This window comes from Theropithecus gelada, chromosome 8, assembly GCF_003255815.1.
Source record: "Theropithecus gelada isolate Dixy chromosome 8, Tgel_1.0, whole genome shotgun sequence".
Taxonomy (NCBI): domain Eukaryota; kingdom Metazoa; phylum Chordata; class Mammalia; order Primates; family Cercopithecidae; genus Theropithecus; species Theropithecus gelada.
In genome coordinates, this window is record NC_037676.1 from 8,349,714 (window position 1) to 8,369,098 (window position 19,385).

At 38.7% G+C, this 19,385-nt stretch overlaps 1 protein-coding gene across 1 annotated transcript in view; it reads left to right on the plus strand.

Moving 5' to 3' along the window:
• CSMD1 (CUB and Sushi multiple domains 1) overlaps positions 1-19,385 on the plus strand; it is a 2,061,182-nt gene that overhangs the window by 1,750,102 nt on the left and 291,695 nt on the right. Inside the window, exons 26-27 of the mRNA XM_025393463.1 lie at positions 10,990-11,181; positions 18,534-18,672. Coding sequence (XP_025249248.1) covers positions 10,990-11,181; positions 18,534-18,672 — 331 coding nt within the window. The remainder of the gene's footprint in view (positions 1-10,989; positions 11,182-18,533; positions 18,673-19,385) is intronic.

Below are 19,385 nucleotides of genomic sequence, written 5' to 3' on the forward strand. Positions count from 1 at the left end.
ATATGCCCTCCAGGGAGCCTGAGGACTACAAACCATAGCTACCACCCACATCGCTGTGAATGTACATTCATCAAGGAAGGCATGAGGATTTTTACATATCAAATCGCGTAGTCTGTGAGCCCCCCCTTCTGCTCCTGCCCTGCATCCCACAAACATTTAGGGGCATGTGAGACATCACACCCACCTCACCCAGGTAGCTTCTCACCATATTTGTGCTGTTTTGAGGTTCCTTCTGCCCTTAGATATTCACTTACACCAATACAAAAATGAATACATGGTTCACTCACATCCACAAAGGTAATAACTCTTGCCTTGTAACATAATTCACTTACAATTGAACAATGAGAACACTGGGACACAGGAAGGGGAACAGCACGCACCCACACACCGGGGCCTGTCATGGGGTGGGGGGAGGGATAGCATTGGGAGATATACCTAAAGTCAGTGACGAGTTAATGGGTGCAGCATGCCAACATGGCACATGTATCCATATGTAACATACCTGCCCTTTGGGCACATGTACCCTAGAACATAAAGTATAAAAAAAAAGTTCTAGAAACAAGAAATTGTAAGCTTTCTAAAACACTGTTTTTACAGCAAAAAAAGAAAGAATTGGAACTCTAATTCCACAAATTTTTAGTCAACCTCTAAAATGGCGCCATGAAAGACAGAGCTCGGAGTGTGTCGGGGAAACAGAATCCATGTAAATATTGATGATTAAGAAAATAAAGAGACCGGGCACGGTGACTCACGCCTGTAATCCCAGCGCTTTGGGAGGCCGAGGTGGGCAGATCATCTGAGGTCAGGAGTTCGAGGCCAGCATGGCCAACGTGGCAAAACCCCGTCTCTATTAAAAATTCAAAAATGAGCTGGGCATGGCAGCACATGCCTGTAATCCCAGCTATTCAGGAGGCTGAGGCAGGAGAATCATTTGAACCAGGGAGGTGGAGGTTGCAGTGAGCCAAGATTGAATCACTGCACACGAGCCTGGGTGATAGAGTGAGACTCTGTCACAAAAATGAATGAATGAATGAATGAATGAATGAATGAATCTAAAAGAAAAGAATGGGAGTGAACAGAGAATAGAAGAGTTTAATATGTGAGAGTGTGACTGAGGAACTGGCTTCCTGGGGGAGAAGCTGGCATTTGAGGGTGACCCAAATAAGGAGTTTTGCAAAGACCAGATACATTAGCATTTCAGAGAACTGTGTAGCCAGTGAGAAGTCCCCCTGTGAGGAACGAGATTATGGATTCCAAGGAAGAATGAGGGGCTGGTGTGGGTGCGGCACAGTGGATGTGGGTCAGGTAGGGCCCTGATCCCACAGAACCACCAGATCCAGGTGTGGAGCTAGAGTGACAGGAACCCACTGAAGGGTTTTTAAATAAAGAAGTGATGTGAACCGATGTACCTTCTTAGCAGATCGTCCTAGATTTAGAGAATGGATTGCACTGGGGGTAGACAAGAAGGGAGTTCGGGCAAGTGCGTTGGGGGAAATAAATAAATAAAACCAAAACTTCTCCCTACCCAGAAAAACCTCTCCACAAAAGTAAAAGAGAAAAAAACAGAAACGCTGTTATTGTTGAATAAGCTTTCAATCAGAATGCGATTCCTGTCACCGGCATTCTGCTAAGAAATTGCAAAGAAAGAAAAAAATCTCACCCTTTCATTATCAAGCAGATAAAACTCATTACAGACTTGTTCTTCAAGATGAACAGTAACTAGCCCTCTAGCAAGAGGGCTTACCAGTACTCTTGGTCAACACGTAGTTCATCCTAGATCCACCCAGAAATCGGGGTGATCATCTGTGGTAGCTGTGGTTTTATATAAAGAAAAAATAAACTGTGTACATCCTTAGGAAAGGAGGTAGTTTTGCAACTTGGAGTCAGGTGCCTGCAGAAGAGTTAGGCTCCTGTCCTTTTGTGGAAGGAGTAGGCACGGGCATTACCTTCCTTGATGATGTGTTTCAAAGAGATGGCCTCAGGTCCTAAGGAAAGACATTCCTAGGTCTTAAAGCTGCCAGGAGGCTTATTTAGCTTTTGTAAATATCCACATCCATTTCAAAGGAACTGAGAAAGTACCTTTGAAGTTCAAGGTTTTCTAAAGAAAATGCTCTAAGAAAGGGAGGGGGAGAAGTCCGGTCCTTTATCTGCTGCAGGGAGAATTCAGTCTTTCACTTTTGTTTTGCAAATGTCCTTACGCTCCTAGTGACTGGGACCCAGGTACCAGAAGGAACTGGAGGCGCTTCTCAGGGTGACAAGATGTGCCCTGGAGTGAATGTTTGCTGTGGACAGGGAGGACTCAAGGACAACTACTAAGATTTTGATTTGAGCAACTCGGAAGGCGGGGGTGCCATTTACAGAGAGGGAAAAATAGTAAATATGAACTCAATTAATGGGGCAGAAATCAATTAATGAAATTCATGATCTGCTTTACAAACTCACAATGCTAACACGTCCACTTTCCTCCATAGTTGACCCTCCTGCCCTTTCGAGCACCAAATTCAGAATCTCCCTCTTGAGGAATCCCAGTTCTCCTTGGAAATAGCCAAGAAATAACTTCAGGATCACATGCTCCCAAAGGGAATCAGTTTTACTTCTCAGCACCCTTGAGGTAGGGGACTGGGCTGAGAGTCAGGTCCTGAAATCTGTGGCTGCTTGCTGCCAAGTAGTGTCCCTGCTGAAGATGGGTCCTGCACCCATCTGTGACTATGATGCTTGGAGGGTGTGCAGGAACTGGATTTCCACTTATTACTTTATATCCCTCCCATTCAACCCTTGTTTCCCAAATAGCATTCAATCCTCCATTCACCCTCCAGGGTCCTAAAGGGCTCAGATTCTCAGCCACATTCAGGGCTGAATCAAAGCTGCCCCCGAATGTTTCAGCCCTAACTGTCCTGCCTCGAGTTCAACCTGTGTCTATCATTTCCCCTTTGAAGAGCTGATGTCTGCAACAACCTAGCTTAGAGGCGACCCAGATGTATTTCCAGTGTAAAATCAGGTGCACTTGACTGGGACCTTATTCCCTTCTTCCTCAAAAGACTGCTTATGCAAACTAACCCTGCTCCACCTGGCCATTAAAAAGGGATGGTCTCTGTTAAGCAAAAGCGGATTGCTCCCCAGGGTATTGGGGGAGGACACGCCCTACGTTTGCATAACTAAGAGGACCTCGGGAGTGACAGCCTGATTCCTAATTTGCATCAGCCTGACGCCAGTGCACAGAAGCAAGGAGCTTCACAGGCTATTGACCCTCCACATTAAAGGAATAGAAAGAATAAAAAGTGTTTCACCAGCCCGGCAATAGCATCACTGCCTAGCAAGTAGCCAATTCTACTTTATAAACCTGATTTCAAACCCAATAGCTTTCCTTCAGGTGTTGAACAACAGAGGTTCCATGTAATGCACAGGCTGTAATCTGAGTATTAGATGCGACTACTTCTGTATATTGGTGTTGCTTTATGTATTTCTCTACAGATATGAGAAGCATTTTATCTATGGAGGTACGCAGGGATGTTTTAAATGATATCGGTACGCTAAGCAAACGTACTTCTATGAACTAATACCTCAGTCAACAAATACAGTTTTACATGATGTTTAAAAAACATGTAAGTAGGAGTTTATGCATTTAATAGAATGTGGTCCCAACTTTGTTTTAGCAAAATAAGAAAATAATACAACTTTGCATATACATATAAATATAATTAATATTCATAATAAGTAAATATAATTATTATGTATAAATGACAATAATAAATATAATTATTATATATAAATGATAATAAATATATAAATACATAAATGATATTTATGATTTTCATAAATTATTACACTTATATTTGTATTATATATTATAAAATATATAATATGTATCATAAAATAAATGTACAAAAATATTTATATTATAAATAGAATTATTAAAATTACTATATTTATATTATAAATAGAATTATAAAAATTATATTTATATTCAAAATTGTGCTATTTATATAATATATAAATATACTATATAATATTTAATATAAAATATTATATATTTTTATTTATATGCAAACTTGTGGTTTTTTGGTTTTTTGTTTTGAGATGGAGTCTCACCCTGTTGCCCAGGCTAGAGTACAATGGTGCCATCTCAGCTCACTGCAACCTCCACCTCCTGGGTTCAAGCAATTCTCCTGCCTTAGCCTCTGGAGTAGCTGGGATTACAGGCACGCGCCACCACGCCCAGCTAATTTTTTGTATCTTTAGTAGAGACGGGGTTTCACCATATTGGCCAGGCTGGTCTTGAACTCCTGACCTTGTGATCCACTCGCCTCGGCCTCCCAAAGTGCTGGGATTACAGGTGTGAGCCACCGCACCCAGCCCGCGAAGTTGTGATATATATACATATCTTATCTAGTTGCAAAGAGATTGACGTTATTGCAGCGTCTGGTTCTGCAGTGCGGTACCACACACTGTCAATCCTGCTGTTGGAAACAGAGTCAGACCCACTGCTGTTTTGTGAAGGGCAGCACAGGTTCTGTGTTGCGCAAGCTGACTGGGATGGTTCTGGACGCAGCCTCACAAGTGGCAGAGATGTCCCCTCAGAGGCCAATGGGCCTGTGGAAAGTGCCTCTGTGACTTGAGATTTTCCAGGGAACGCCTGTGGGAAACTGAAAAACAGGACACGCCTCTTCTCAGGAACAGGTGCTGCCTTTTTCTAGGGTCATTGAGGGATAAGACTGATGCACCTGAAAATGTTGTCTTCTTTTTTATGGCAAGAAACTAGAAACCTTCAGAGTCACCAACAAATCCAATTTGCAGAAAAGATATGTAAGAGAAAAATGAGTAAAGTGTATGATGTGGCATATAAAAGAATACAGCCACGGAAGAGGAGTGACAACGTGCTCTGCCAATCGCTTTGTGATAAGCCTGAAGTGGAAAAGCAGTTTCTGCCCCTAATGGAGTGTCCTTGGGTGGGGGCTTCTGTATTAGTCTAGAATAAGCTTTCTTGCTTTTACCAGAAAACATCTTTCCATCATTCATAACTAGAGGAAAATAAAATGAAATTTGTTTAAAAGACCCAAATGATGTATTTTGCACTACATTGCTTAAAATTGTTCTCTTTCTCCTTCCTCAAGCCTTCTTATAGGTTTTTTACTCCAATCTGGCTAACTCTAGGAACTTTTCATCTTTATTTCACCATTCTAAATACAAAGTGTGAGGGTCGGGGGTTTGCTTAAATTTAAGTAAGCCTTAGTAGTTTATTTATGGCAATTTTAAATAACCTTTGAAAATATACAAGCAGATATATACATGAGCTCTAAGTGCATATATAACTGTTTTATTAAAACTTACATTTTCATATAACTGGCATAAACTTTAGCTAATTATGTAGATGCATAATTAGAATAATTAGAATAATGTTGTAGATGCAGTATTTCTGTTTATTAGACAACATGAACTTCACAAGTTTAAAACTTTTAATTGCATGCTGCATTATTATTGTTATACATATTCCAAATAAAAATGGGGTTGAGAACTACAAAAGGTACTTTCAAAAATGAACAGAATATTATGCCATTAATGGACATGTAACCACTAGTGCAAGCCAGTGTTTCTACTGATACTCTGTGGAATTCTATTTGGAAGGATTTTAAGAGATTTTCTAGGAAAACTGTGCTCTATGATGACAATGTGGGATACGCTGGATTAAACAATGATTTTTAAAAGCTTTTTTTTTACTGTAGTACAGCTCTGAACCTTTAATCCCTAATGTGCAATGGAAATCTCTAAGGGGAAACTGGGGTGTACAGTATTTGCCAATCTCATTTGACCAGATCCTATTAACTCCCAGAAAAGTGTTCAACAGAGCACTTATTTTTTGAAAGGCTGATATATCTGTTAAAATTCTTATTTGTGTATAAAATCTGTGCACCTTTGTGTAAAACTTTCTTAGTAGTGGGTATTATATATCTTTTCTTTTGATAAATATTAAATAAAAATTTAATTTTTTATTAAATAAGGACATCTTGGTTTTAAAAATTATAATGAAACTGTCATCCCTGATGTCCTTGGCATCAGGGGACTTTTGTTTTTAAATTCTTGTACTGTTATATAACATTCATTTCATTATATAAATGTTGCTATATTTACAATGGCTATCACTCTATGACAATTATTTTAATACTATACACTTATTGTTAATTTTTTAACCTATATAAACTGTGACAGAAATTCTCACTTGGAAATGAATACTTAATTATACATGTGACCACTTGCTTGAGGAAAGGAAGAATTTTCCGTTGAAGATGGGAAATTCAGTCAGATGAACAAGATTGTGCATATACAGTAGGATTTGCTTACGATTATTTTCTGAAACCCAGAGAAATCTCAGCAACAGTTGATCATAGATTCTATAGGAACATCACTCAAAGAGTAAATTCCAGAATTCATGTAAAATGCTGGCTCAGGAAAGGTACCACTTTGGTACCAAGACAGTGGCCAATTGCTTTGTGATTCTGGTGATTGTATTCTATGATTAGTGTTCTATGTTAGAAAAATGTGTGGCTTATGGGTGAGACCTTCATGACTTTCTAACTGTAAGTGTTGTGTCTTCACATCTATCCTGCCTTCCTCTGCTCTCCCAGGCTTCTCTTGGAGTCATAGGCTTGGATTTCCCTGTGTTCCAGTCTTTGCAGCTGATGGGAGGAAAGTGGGAAAGTACAGAAATGGCCTTCAGGTGACTCTGATTGTCATTCCCTCTCTCTTTCCATTGAAAACCCCACTCTGAAACCCAAGCACTCTCTCTTGATCTCCACTGAGAATGCTGTTTTCAAGTGAGATTCCCCTGTTCAAAACACGAGTAATGATAATGATATTGATAATGACGTGAAGAATGGTGTGTCAGAAATCATGGCCAGTGTTATGAAATAAGTGTGATTGAGGGGCTTCCATTTGCAATATTACAGCAAGGACTCTTAAAACTTATATGCTGAAAATATAGTACAAGTGCTGGTTACAAATGGTTTTGGATTTTCAAACTGTGTCATTGAACCTGCAAGAAAATAAGGACTCCTGGATGACATGAAATGCAGAAATGGAGAGAGATTGTGAAACTCGGAAGCCAGCTCTGCCCTGATTGACTCTGCTGATTCCCTGTGATGTGGAGCTTCCACTCTGAGAGTCCCTTGGCTCCGGGGATAGAAAACAAATCTAAGTCTTTCTGATGTTGAAAATATAATAGGAGACTCTCAGGTATAGCTGGAAGACCAAAGGGTGTTCTACTCTCAGTGTTGGGAGAATAGACAGACATAGATGTTGACAGAGACATAGTTGCATGCAACTCACAACAGCCAGAGGGTTTCACACTAGTCTGTAGGTGAATTTCTACCATCTCTGGGGTCCAAAATACCTCAAGCTGATAATTTATTTTTGAAAAAAGGAAGTTTTCTGTTGTTCCAGGCAGATCCTGTAATCTAATGTGTATCTCCTCTGGATAGGTGTACCTTCAAACCTGCATACGAAGAATTACCATAAGTAAAGTTCCCCAGAACAGAAGTGCAAATATGAAAACTTAAAAACAGCTTAGTTTACATGAGAAATTGGAATTCTTATCAGATTCAGACTGTAGTAATGAAAAAAAAAAAAGAATAAAAATATGAGTAGGAAACCAAATACTACATGAATGGCCAAATAAATGTGAAAATAATCCCAGCCATCACATATCCTTACTAAACGTAATTTGCAAAAAGACAAACAAAACAAAACAAACAGATTATTTTAGTGTATTAGTCTGTTTTCTGCTGCTTATAACAGACTCTCTGAAACTGGGTAGTTTATAAAGAAAATAAATATACTTCTCACAAATATGCCGGCTGAGAAATCCAAGGTCAACGGACCACATCTGGCCCTCTTGCTGGTGGGGATTCTGGAGTCCTGATGTGTGCAGGCATCGCCTGGCGAGGGGCTGAGCATGCCAGCTCAGGTCACTCTTCCTATAAAGTCACCAGTTCCCCTCCTGTGATAGCCCATTAATCCATTAATTTACAAATGATTAATACAATCACCTCTTAAAGGCCTGACCTCCCAATATGACCATACTGATTACATTTCAACATAAGTTTTTGAGGGGACAAATAGTCAAACCATAGTATTTATGAAGTAGAAAAATTAGGCCAAGTAAAAGCTCTGAGATGAAAAAAATGAAAAGAAAAAATAAGCAAACAAATTGGTAAATATGTATGAAAATTTAAACAATCATCAGTCAACTATGTAAAACAATAATATTTAATTTATGAGGTTTATAAAAACAAACGGATAATGACTATGTCTAATTTAAGATTTTTTAAAAAAATAACTAAAATACCTAGCAATTCATGTAATTAGAGAGAGAATAATAAATATTAAAGAAGAAGGTAAGACTATTACAACTAAATACATGCTAAAATTTCTAGAAAGTCTACTAAAATAAAAGCATGAGAAAAAATTAATTAGTATGAAAGCAAGCAAAAAGGTAGAGCAAATGGGGGTGCACATAGAAAACACAAGCTAAGATGGTCGAGAGAAATCCAAATAGAGAAGAAACTTCAGGGACTATGAGTAGACTAAATTACCCAATTAAAGGACAAATTCTGAGACTGAATTTAAAGAACAGTCTAACTGCATGCTGTTTGGAAGTGAAAATCTAAAACATAGGAGTCCAAGTCATTTGAAAGAGCAAGTGTGTACAAGCAGCATGTACACTAATTTTCACAGCAGCATTTTATATAAGGGCAAAAAGAAAAATAACTCAAAGATCTATCAAGAGGAGGATGGAAAAATCATGGTATATTCATGCAATGGAAAACTATACAGCAATGAAAATGAGTAGACCAGAGCATCATGCCTAAACGTAAATGACTTCCAAAAACATCATACAAGCAAAAAAAGGAGAGAGAGAGATACAGAACTTGCAACATATAATTCCAGTTAAGCACTTGATTTCAGGAAACTGATATATGTGGCTAAAACTGGAATGCATACATTTATGGTAACTATGAAGAAAAGCAAGGGAATGATAAACATAAAATTCAGAAAGTGACTTCCCGTGAAGTGGAGGAAGAAGGTGACATGGGGAAGGGTATATTCTGTGCATTGATCATATTGATGTATTGGTAAATATTCTGTTTCTTAGAGTTGGTAGAACAGATGTTCATGTCATTGTTCTCACTGTGTTATAGATACACACGTATAGATTTCAATGTAATAAAAATCAATTTGAGAGAAATAGAAGGTGGTGAAGACAGCTTCTGGCCTCAATTAGCTTGGAGAATAGTAAGCAGAAAGGCAAGTTAGCAAGTTTTTACACTTCATCTTCACAGCAGACTTAATAACTTACGTAGTAGCCTAATTTTTACTGATTTGTTAGCTGATGATAAGTGTGCTTAAGTGATCATTAAGTACTAATTAGGTACTAATTAAGTCCTGATGGCATTTGAAGCAGGTCTGAACAACCATAGGATCCTTGATGTCTGCATGATATGACACTATTGGATAGAGCTTTGATCTTTTAATCTGCACAGTTTAACATTTTCTCTTGTTCTGAATTATTTGTTCATTGCCTCCCCTATTAGGTTAAAAATGTCTGAATAGCACAGAGCAGGTCTTATTCTTTTTTATATGTCTTCTAACTTTTTATTTAAATGGATTTTATTATTCCATTTATCTATCCATATGTAGACATATGTTTATGCAAACACACAAACAAACAAATGCTTCAGAATTTACAAAACAAAAAGCAAAGCCTACTCATTACTTTAAGGCTTCAAATATTAAAATGGACAGTGTGATGGTATGTATATAGAATAATACACTAATCTCTTTTTTTTTTTTTTTTTTTTTTTTTTTTGCTCTTTCATAAAACATTGTGTTGAAAACACTGGAGCACTTTGCAGAGAGAAAGTCAGCTTTTAATCGTCATCTCTTATGCGGTGGAGTGGAAGAAAGAGCTCATTATTCTAATTGAAAGTAAAAATGAAAAAAAATCTAAGCTTTGGATTTTTCAGGAGTATCTTTCTAATTTCCAGTACAACACATGATAAACAGCAGTTATAGAAACTGGAGAAAACAATTCCTATTTCTTGAGGCTGCTGCATGTTAGTGTGATGGGGGGAACTCTGGTGAAAGCTCTGGGCTTGAGGGATTCTTTCCTGATTGGGTGCAGGCAGAGTTGATGGCTGCCTATGGGATGTGATTTTAGGCTCATCGTTTGCAATGCACTTTACACGTGATTACCAGAGACTGACATGTCAAGGCTCCAGTGGCCCCTGAAAGCACATGCACCAGCCTGCTTTGCAGATTCTGGCCTCTACTCAACAGATTTGAGATTCTTTATATATATGCAAAAAGACAGAATATTATTTTCAGAGCTTTTGTTAACATTAGGGTAGCCATATATATTGTCCAACTTGGAATTTTTTGGGTGAGTGAAAGGGGGTTATTAATAATTTTGCCAAGACAATGGCACCTATGGGATCCTGGGTAAAACTCACTGGTCATCTCCTCTGGACCTTCTACCCTTGGCATCTCAACCAAGGTTATTGGATCACCTTTGAAGGCACAGACCTTAAGGAAATTCTTCCTATTTTGTTTTCCTTGAGGTTGGTGTACTTTAACTAGTTTATATAACTTGCAGTATGGGGTTTCATTAAAATATTGCTAAAGAGAAAATCAGTCTGTGTATATGTATTTATTCTCAGGATAATGTAATTTTTATTTTAAAAAAAAAACCTTGATATGTTTCATCATTGGTTTCATTTTCAGTAGAATTTTGCTAGAATTTATTCAATGTAAGCACAATGAAGATGTATGTCATTGAATATATCTCTGGGAAAAGAAACTATTTTTGTATGTTCATGTGTAGACAAATGACTTCTTATGCCAATGAAGAATGCTTCAACCCACAAGAACAACCACACCTACAGGAATGTGGGAACCATGTTTTCCAGCCTGTGACCTGGCCTTCTCTTCTGTTTGCAGCGTCAATTGCAGCCACCTGCAACGATCCAGGTATGCCTCAAAATGGCACCCGCTATGGAGACAGCAGAGAGGCTGGAGACACCATCACTTTCCAGTGTGACCCTGGCTATCAGCTCCAAGGACAAGCCAAAATCACCTGTGTGCAGCTGAATAACCGGTTCTTTTGGCAACCAGACCCTCCTACATGCATAGGTATCAGCCAACAGAACTTAGACATTTTATATTCAGGAATGGATGCATGTTGTCATTTAAATTGCTCCATAAATGTATTATTCCTTCAGAAATATTTCTCAAGAGTTTCTTTCATGTTCGCTGGCTCTCTGAGACTCCTGAAATGTTATTGTAAACCTTTAAACTTTATTTAATTAGGTGGGATAAAGGAAGTCATCCCCTTAATGTACAGTAATTGACATTTACCGTACATTTCCTACCCTTAACAAATGTTATATAAACATGGATCAATCAAATTACTGTAATTTAAAATTCTAGGCGGCTCAAAATTTATAACTCTACCATTGCTATTCTGATTTTTAATATAGAAACATGCCCTGAAGCAAAACCTACTCACTAAAAGTACTTTCTCTTTTTAGATGTTTTTCCCCTATAATACTAATACATTTAAAACAGAATTCTGAAAACTAGAAATTATACTGTTTGTATTAAAATGAAGATAAAAGGAGGTTTGTTTCTGCAATTTATTAACGTTTTATAGTCTGACCTTATTAAAAGGATAACAAATGATTTTGCAGACTTTGGCTTGAATAGCCACCTGAGACAATTTATCATAAATATGGTTTTAGGCTAATATATATTTTATGTAAAATAGTAATTTCAGGTAGATGGTCTCTTCATTCAATAAAATATTTTACCATGAAATTCCTACTTAGAGTATATCATCTTAGTTTTGAAAAGAAACTCTACTGAACTTTATTATTTTAAGGAACTATCACAGTTTAATACTTCTTTATAATCTGTCTGAAAAATGTAAAATTTAATTGATGTGTGAAGAGAGAAAGTGATCGTGAAATGGGTAAACCATTTTGCAGAGGATGACCTTGGAGGGGATTTGTGGTTTGAAATGGTTTTGATTGTTGTGTACACAGCGGTGGTAAAATTCTCAGTGGTCTTGGGGAGCTATGATACAGTGTTCTTGCTTATGACAAACCATTTATCCCAGTTGTGAAGACACATGAAGTTGGATAGCTGTGCTTGTTAGCATTCTCAGCCTTGTCGGGGAGCAATCTATGTTTGTTTAATGTTTGATGCTGCATTTACTTTTCATAACGTCTGTGAGCACAGTCACGCATTTTTACTCACGCTGAGTCATCAGAAGACTGGAGAGATTTCGGCGTGTTTCTTTTTTAAAGTGGAGTGATTGCCTATAAATGTGGCAATCATTTTAAACCAATGGTCTATTTTTACATTAGGAAAGTTTTTTTTTTTCCTTCCATTTTGCATGTTTTTAGGCTCATGGAGGAATACATTAAAAAGCGATATGAGTTAATCCCTTAAAAGTAATTCATTAATTTATATTAATTTGAACATGCAAATATAAAATTTGGCCATCTCCTAATTAATCTACAAACAAATCGATCTTTTGTTAGATCATCTCTTAGTTATTTTATTTTGACCAGCAACTAGGTAATCCAAAACGCACCAAAAGCTAAATAAGTAACTCTGTCTCTACCTTGAATGTCAGTTTCAAGGACAAGCTGAAATCACTTGCAGGCAAATGAATAATCAATTATTTTGGCAAACAGACCCGCCTACATGCATAGGTATTATGTAACAGAAAAATGGAAAATATATAATTGGAAATAAATTAACATTATATTTTTATTACATTGTAATTTTCTGTTTTTTAGGAATGAGGTTTACGTCCTTTGTGACAAGCTTGCCCATTAGGGCATGAGTTAATCATAATTAGCACTTATGTAAATTATGTTTCAAAGATTCAAAACACTTTTTAATTTTTTTACCTTTTTTCATATTAAAGGGTAATACATTTTACTGAAGACATTTTATAAAGTATATTAAAGAGGAGAAAAACATTGTCATCTTTTTACCTGGAGACAATTACAAATTAATATAGACATTTATAAATGATTTCATAATTATGTATATGTAATCTATTTTAAAATGTTTTAGGCTGGGCGCGGTGGCTCACGCCTGTAATCCCAGCATTTTAGGAGGCCAAGGCGGGCAGATCACTTGAGGTCAGAAATTTGAGACCAGCCTGCGCAATATGGTCAAACCCTATCTCTACTAAAAATACAAACATTAGCCAGGTGTGGTGGTGCACGCCTGTGATCCCAGCTACTTGGGAGGCTGAAACATAAGAATTGCTTGAACCTGGAAGGCAGAAGTTGCAGTGAGCCAGGATCACGCCACTGCACTCCAGCCTGTGCAACAGAGTGAGACTCTGTCTCAAAAATAAAAAAGTTTTAAAATGACAGCATCCTGCATGACTATTTTGTAAATTGCACTTTTTACTTACCAGTACGTGGTGTGTATATTTTATGTTACTATGTATTTTCTACTAATTTTTAATGACTAAATCATATCTCTTTAGAAGGCACCACTACACCACCAATGCCACTCTCTAGTGTCTATTTGTTTGAATCTACCAATATTGACTTTTCAGGTCCCTTATTATTGTATAATTAAGTTGTTTTAACCTTTTCCCTATTCTAAAGATAGCTGCAATGAGCACCCATGTTGCAAAATAAATCATGATTATTGACAAATGACATATTTCTACAAACTTGCATATTTCTAGGACTTTTTAAACATGTTTTTGTTTCATTTTGTTTTTGAGGTGGAGTCTCTCTCTGTCGCTGAGGCTGGAGTGCAGTGGCATGATTTCAGCTCATTGCAACCTCCACCTTCCAGGTTCGAGCAATTCTCCTGCCTCAGCCTCCCACGTAGGTGGGATTACAGGCACCCACTACCACGCCCGGCTAATTTTTTTAATATTTTTAGTAGAGATGGGTTTTCACTATGTTGGCCAGGCTGGTCTCAAACTCCTGACCTCGTGATCTGCCTGCCTCGGACTTCCAAAGTGCTGGGATTACAGGTGTGAGCCATCGCGCCCGGCCCATTTTTAAAATCACTTTCAGAGCAGTCACACAGATTTACCTTGCCATCAGCCATAAATATTTATTAATATTTTCTCTGACTCAGAGAACACACCACACATGATAGATCTTAAGGCAAAGAGTGATGATGTCTTGTTTTAATTGGCATTTTAAATTAATAATAAGGTCGAACTTTTTTTTTCATATGCTTGTTGGCTGTTTGAATTTGTTCTTTCCTGATTGATCAGCTAACTTACTTTTTTCCTTTTCATTATCAGTGTATATTTACTCATTACTGGCTATCTCTCTTTCTTTCTCTTTCATAAAATATCTTAACCTCTCACCTGTTGTGTGTGACAACATTTATTTTCAACACCTGCCATTTGCGGTTGCTTTTTCTTGAATGTTGCGTGGATGCCTCACTTTTTTTTGCTGTTATTGTTACATCCAAAATGACTCCTACCATAAAGGCTCTTCTGTTTAGCTTTTTGACTTAGTCTAGAAGGAGAATTCTGTAGACCAAAGGACATTAATGACTTTTTTTTTTTTTGAGACAGGGCCTTGCTCTGTCACCTAGGCCTGGAGTCCAGTGGTGGGATCTTGGCTCACTGCAGCCTCCACTCCCAGGTTCAAGCGATTCTCCTGCCTCAACCTCCTGAGTAGCTGGGATTATAGGTGTGCGCCACTAAGCCCAGCTATTTTTTGTATTTTTAGTAGAGGTGAGGTTTTGCCATGTTAGCCAGGCTGGTCTCGAACTCCTGCCCTCAGATGATCCACCCACCTAGGCCTCCCAAAGTGCTGGGATTACAAGCATGAGCCACCGTGTTCGGCTTCAACTTCCTTATTCTGAGTAAAGTATCCCTAAAGAGTCTTCATTTTCTTATATAGCCTGCAATTGCTTTTCCCCAAGTCCAAATTGCAAAACAATCGGAAAAGCCAAAATGTAACCTAGGTTTGCAGAAATTCATTTAGGGACAACAGACTGTCCTGACATAAAGGTGTCTATTTAGAAAATATGTATCGCACCCAATGGTGTGAACATTCACATGTTTTAATGCAGAAATGTAGATGGGTCTCATTAAGGACCGTAGCTTCAAACCCTGATGGTGAAGAAGCTGCTACATATGTATGTTTGCTATTTAGCATAGTGGCTAAAGGTTTTGAATAAGGGGTTGGTGGGTTGAAAAGAATAGGTGGATTTTATCTCTACATTTATTCCTTCTGGAGAATTTCCTAGCATCTCTGAGTTGCATTTTTTACTATTCTAATCCTTTCCAAAATATTTTGCAAGATAATTAAAACCTAAGAAAACGAACATGAAGAATACCAGACCAAACGAGAGACCAAACAAGGCCAGGCAGCACTCCTTAATTCCACTTTCAGCTTTTAAATCACCTCGTTTGAAAGTGCCTCCTGGGACCTACGTGATTAAGACAGGGTTTCCCCTGTGTGTCTTTTAAATCAATATTTGAATCATATCCCTGAACTATTCCTGCTGGTAGCACCCTGTAGACAGTGCCCTGAATCTGTCATTTTTCATCTTTCAAAACCTGCGTGGAGCAGAATCTTCTAGACTTTCAGGTACCTTCTTTCTCTGCATCAGCTCTCCTCCCTCATCGGTCCACGCAAGCACTTCTCCACGCTGTCAGCAGCATGATTCGGAGGAGACACTGCCCTGTGAGAACTGAGAGTGATTCCGAGGAGGAACTGTCCTGTGAGAACTGAGGGTGATTCTGAGGAGGAACTGCCCTGTGGGAGCTGAGGGTGATTCTGAGAGGAACTGGCCTGTGGGTGCTGAGAGTGATTCTGAGAGGAACTGCCCTGTGAGAGCTGAGGGTGATTCTGAGAGGAACTGCCCTGTGGGTGCTGAGAGTGATTCTGAGAGGAACTGTCCTGTGAGAGCTGAGGGTGATTCTGAGAGGAACTGGCCTGTGAGAGCTGAGGGTGAATCTGTGGAGGAACTGGCCTGTGGGTGCTGAGGGTGATTCTGAGAGGAACTGCCCTGTGGGAGCTGAGGGTGATTCTGAGGAGACACTGTCCTGTGAGAGCTGAGGGTGATTCTGAGAGGAACTGGCCTGTGAGAGCTGAGGGTGATTCTGAGAGGAACTGCCCTGTGGGAGCTGAGGGTGATTCCGAGAGGAACTGGCCTGTGAGAGCTGAGGGTGATTCTGAGGAGACACTGTCCTGTGAGAGCTGAGGGTGATTCCGAGGAGGAACTGGCCTGTGAGAGCTGAGGGTGATTCTGAGAGGAACTGGCCTGTGAGAGCTGAGGGTGAATCTGTGGAGGAACTGGCCTGTGGGTGCTGAGGGTGATTCTGAGAGGAACTGCCCTGTGGGAGCTGAGGGTGATTCTGAGAGGAACTGGCCTGTGAGAGCTGAGGGTGATTCCGAGGAGGAACTGGCCTGTGGGAGCTGAGGGTGATTCCGAGGAGGAACTGGCCTGTGGGTGCTGAGAGTGATTCTGAGAGGAACTGCCCTGTGAGAGCTGAGGGTGATTCTGAGAGGAACTGGCCTGTGAGAGCTGAGGGTGATTCTGAGGAGCCCCTGCCCTGTGGGAGCTGAGGGTGATTCTGAGAGGAACTGCCCTGTGAGAGCTGAGGGTGATTCTGAGAGGAACTGGCCTGTGGGTGCTGAGGGTGATTCTGAGGAGACACTGCCCTGTGGGAGCTGAGGGTGATTCTGAGAGGAACTGCCCTGTGGGAGCTGAGGGTGATTCCGAGGAGGAACTGCCCTGTGAGAACTGAGGGTGATTCTGAGAGGAACTGCCCTGTGGGTGCTGAGAGTGATTCTGAGGAGACACTGTCCTGTGAGAACTGAGGGTGATTCTGAGAGGAACTGGCCTGTGAGAGCTGAGGGTGATTCTGAGGAGCCCCTGCCCTGTGGGAGCTGAGGGTGAATCTGAGGAGGAGCTGCCCTGTGAGAGCTGAGGGGACAGTTTCTTCTGCACAATTCTTTTTTTTTAAAAAAAGCGTACTGGGGAAAATCAAGTTTTAATCTTTTTCTGTAAAAATTATATTACTCTTGAACATATATCTGTAGAATTTATTATTATAAATATTTTCTGCAGTGGCATTCAGTGTTTGCATTCAATTAGGCTGTGAGAGTATAACAAAAACTACTGGAGTTAGTTGTATTTCTTATTATAAAAATTAAGTTTTCAGAAATGTTAAGTAAGTATTTAAAGACACCCTCATTACTGAAAATTGTGAAGCATGGGTCTTCATCTTCCTTCATCTTATTTACAAAACAAAATCTCTTTTGTGTAGGGGAAAAAATCAGCAATTAAGACATTTTCTCTTCTATATATTTTTTAATGCATATATGAGCAATAATGGGAATGAAATAAGACATATAACTTAAGGGGAAGACTATGATTTAATTGTAGTCACGCTTTAAACAACTTGGTGACAAACCACAATATTTGATATAAACAACTTTTAAACGCAGCATATTATGTATCTAAAATGTGTATACTTATAAATTCTGCAGTATTTTCACACCTTCCCTGAGATGAGAGGTTTAGGAGAAACCTTATAAAACAATCCTAAAATCTTTCCAATTCAAGAACAAAAATTGGCTTCCCTATTAACCACATTGAGCTACATAATTACTGCCTTGCTAATATAAATGTAAACACATTTAATTCAAAATTGATGACTTCAAACACAAACTAAATTTGTTATTATCCTATAAAGTGGTTCTTTCTAATAATATACCAAGCATTGTGATCAAATGGTATTTCCAGACAGTAATGTTCCAACTCAGCTCCTCACTGATATGTATACTTAGAGGTCACTTAAACTTTTGGGGTCTGCTTTGCCACTTTGAAACATGCGGAAAGGAATTCAAGCCTTCCATACACTAGAGGACTGGGAAGATGTGAAAGGCCATGTTTTCATGTACCCAGTAACCATTTCCTGCACACTTATTCCGATCCAGAAACCGCCTAGACATCAGGGATAAAACAGTGAACGGGAGCCAGATGATCACTGTACCACATGAAGCAGGCACTCAGGAAGAAATAGGCAATGATTTTATAAACTATGAGAAATAGCAAAAGAATTAACACGGCCATAAAATGATGACCATGGGATTTTTTTATTCAAGTGTTTTCCTGTTTGTTCCTATGTGTGCACGTTGGCAGGTGTAGGGATTAAGTCATCTTTCATTTAATTGAGAAAATTTTAAATTATAGGAAAGAAATTTTATGTGCCAGAATTCTCTTTGAAAATGGGGTGGAATGTTATGTAAAATTCATTAACAATTACATGAAAAATGTACAGGGTTCCTGGGTCTTACAGTTTTATCTGGATAATTGATAACCAACACACAATCTCTTTGATGGGGAAAAAATGCTGATGAACAAGCTCTTTTTCTTAAAGAATTCTGTGATGTCTCATTCTACACTGACTGGCAGGCATTCTTCTCTCTCCTAACTTTGTCTCTGTAACTTTCTTTCTGTGACAGCTGCTTGTGGAGGGAATCTGACGGGCCCAGCAGGTGTTATTTTATCACCCAACTACCCACAACCATATCCTCCCGGGAAGGAATGTGACTGGAGAGTAAAAGTGAACCCGGACTTTGTCATTGCTTTGATATTCAAAAGGTACTGTCTCTTGCAGAACTCCTCTTTTTAGTAGGATTTTTAATGCCATACCTAAAAATTACTTCTTTTATGACCTCATAGTCTCCAGTGTTATATCTAGGTAAGCACTAGATTTTGTGTCTAATGGAGACTACACCAGGCTGCAAAATGACATAAATGGGAATACATTATTTTGCTTTGGAGTATTCTACTTATGTGAAGATGCACATGAATTATCTTTAAATACTGTTTATCTTGCAGACAATGTGCTCCCTATGAGAAGGCTTAACTTACAGAATGTTCAATAAAAATAATAAAAATATGGTATGGAGACACTTGGTGTAATTTCTCATCAATGCCTCCTGTCATGCTCAATGCATGATAGTGAATTCCTTTCCACAGCACATCCTGACTTTCCTGAGGGTAGCACTGCTAATATCATTACAATAATTAAGACTTAATAGGGCCTTGAAAATGAAACTTTCCCCAAATGTGGTTGCTGTAAAGTCTGAGTTACTAGATTTCAGTCCTAAAAATATGCTAACTTATTCTTACTAAACTAGAGGATGGAAGGTCAAATACTGTGGCCATTTTATGAAAATAAACTCTTTAAACAATTATATTATTAGGATATAGTATATGATAATTACTTTTTATTGAATCCAAAGATCTTTTCTAACTTTAGACTTTGACTTTTGAACTAAATGAATGTGATATTTGCAAAGGTGAGTCAT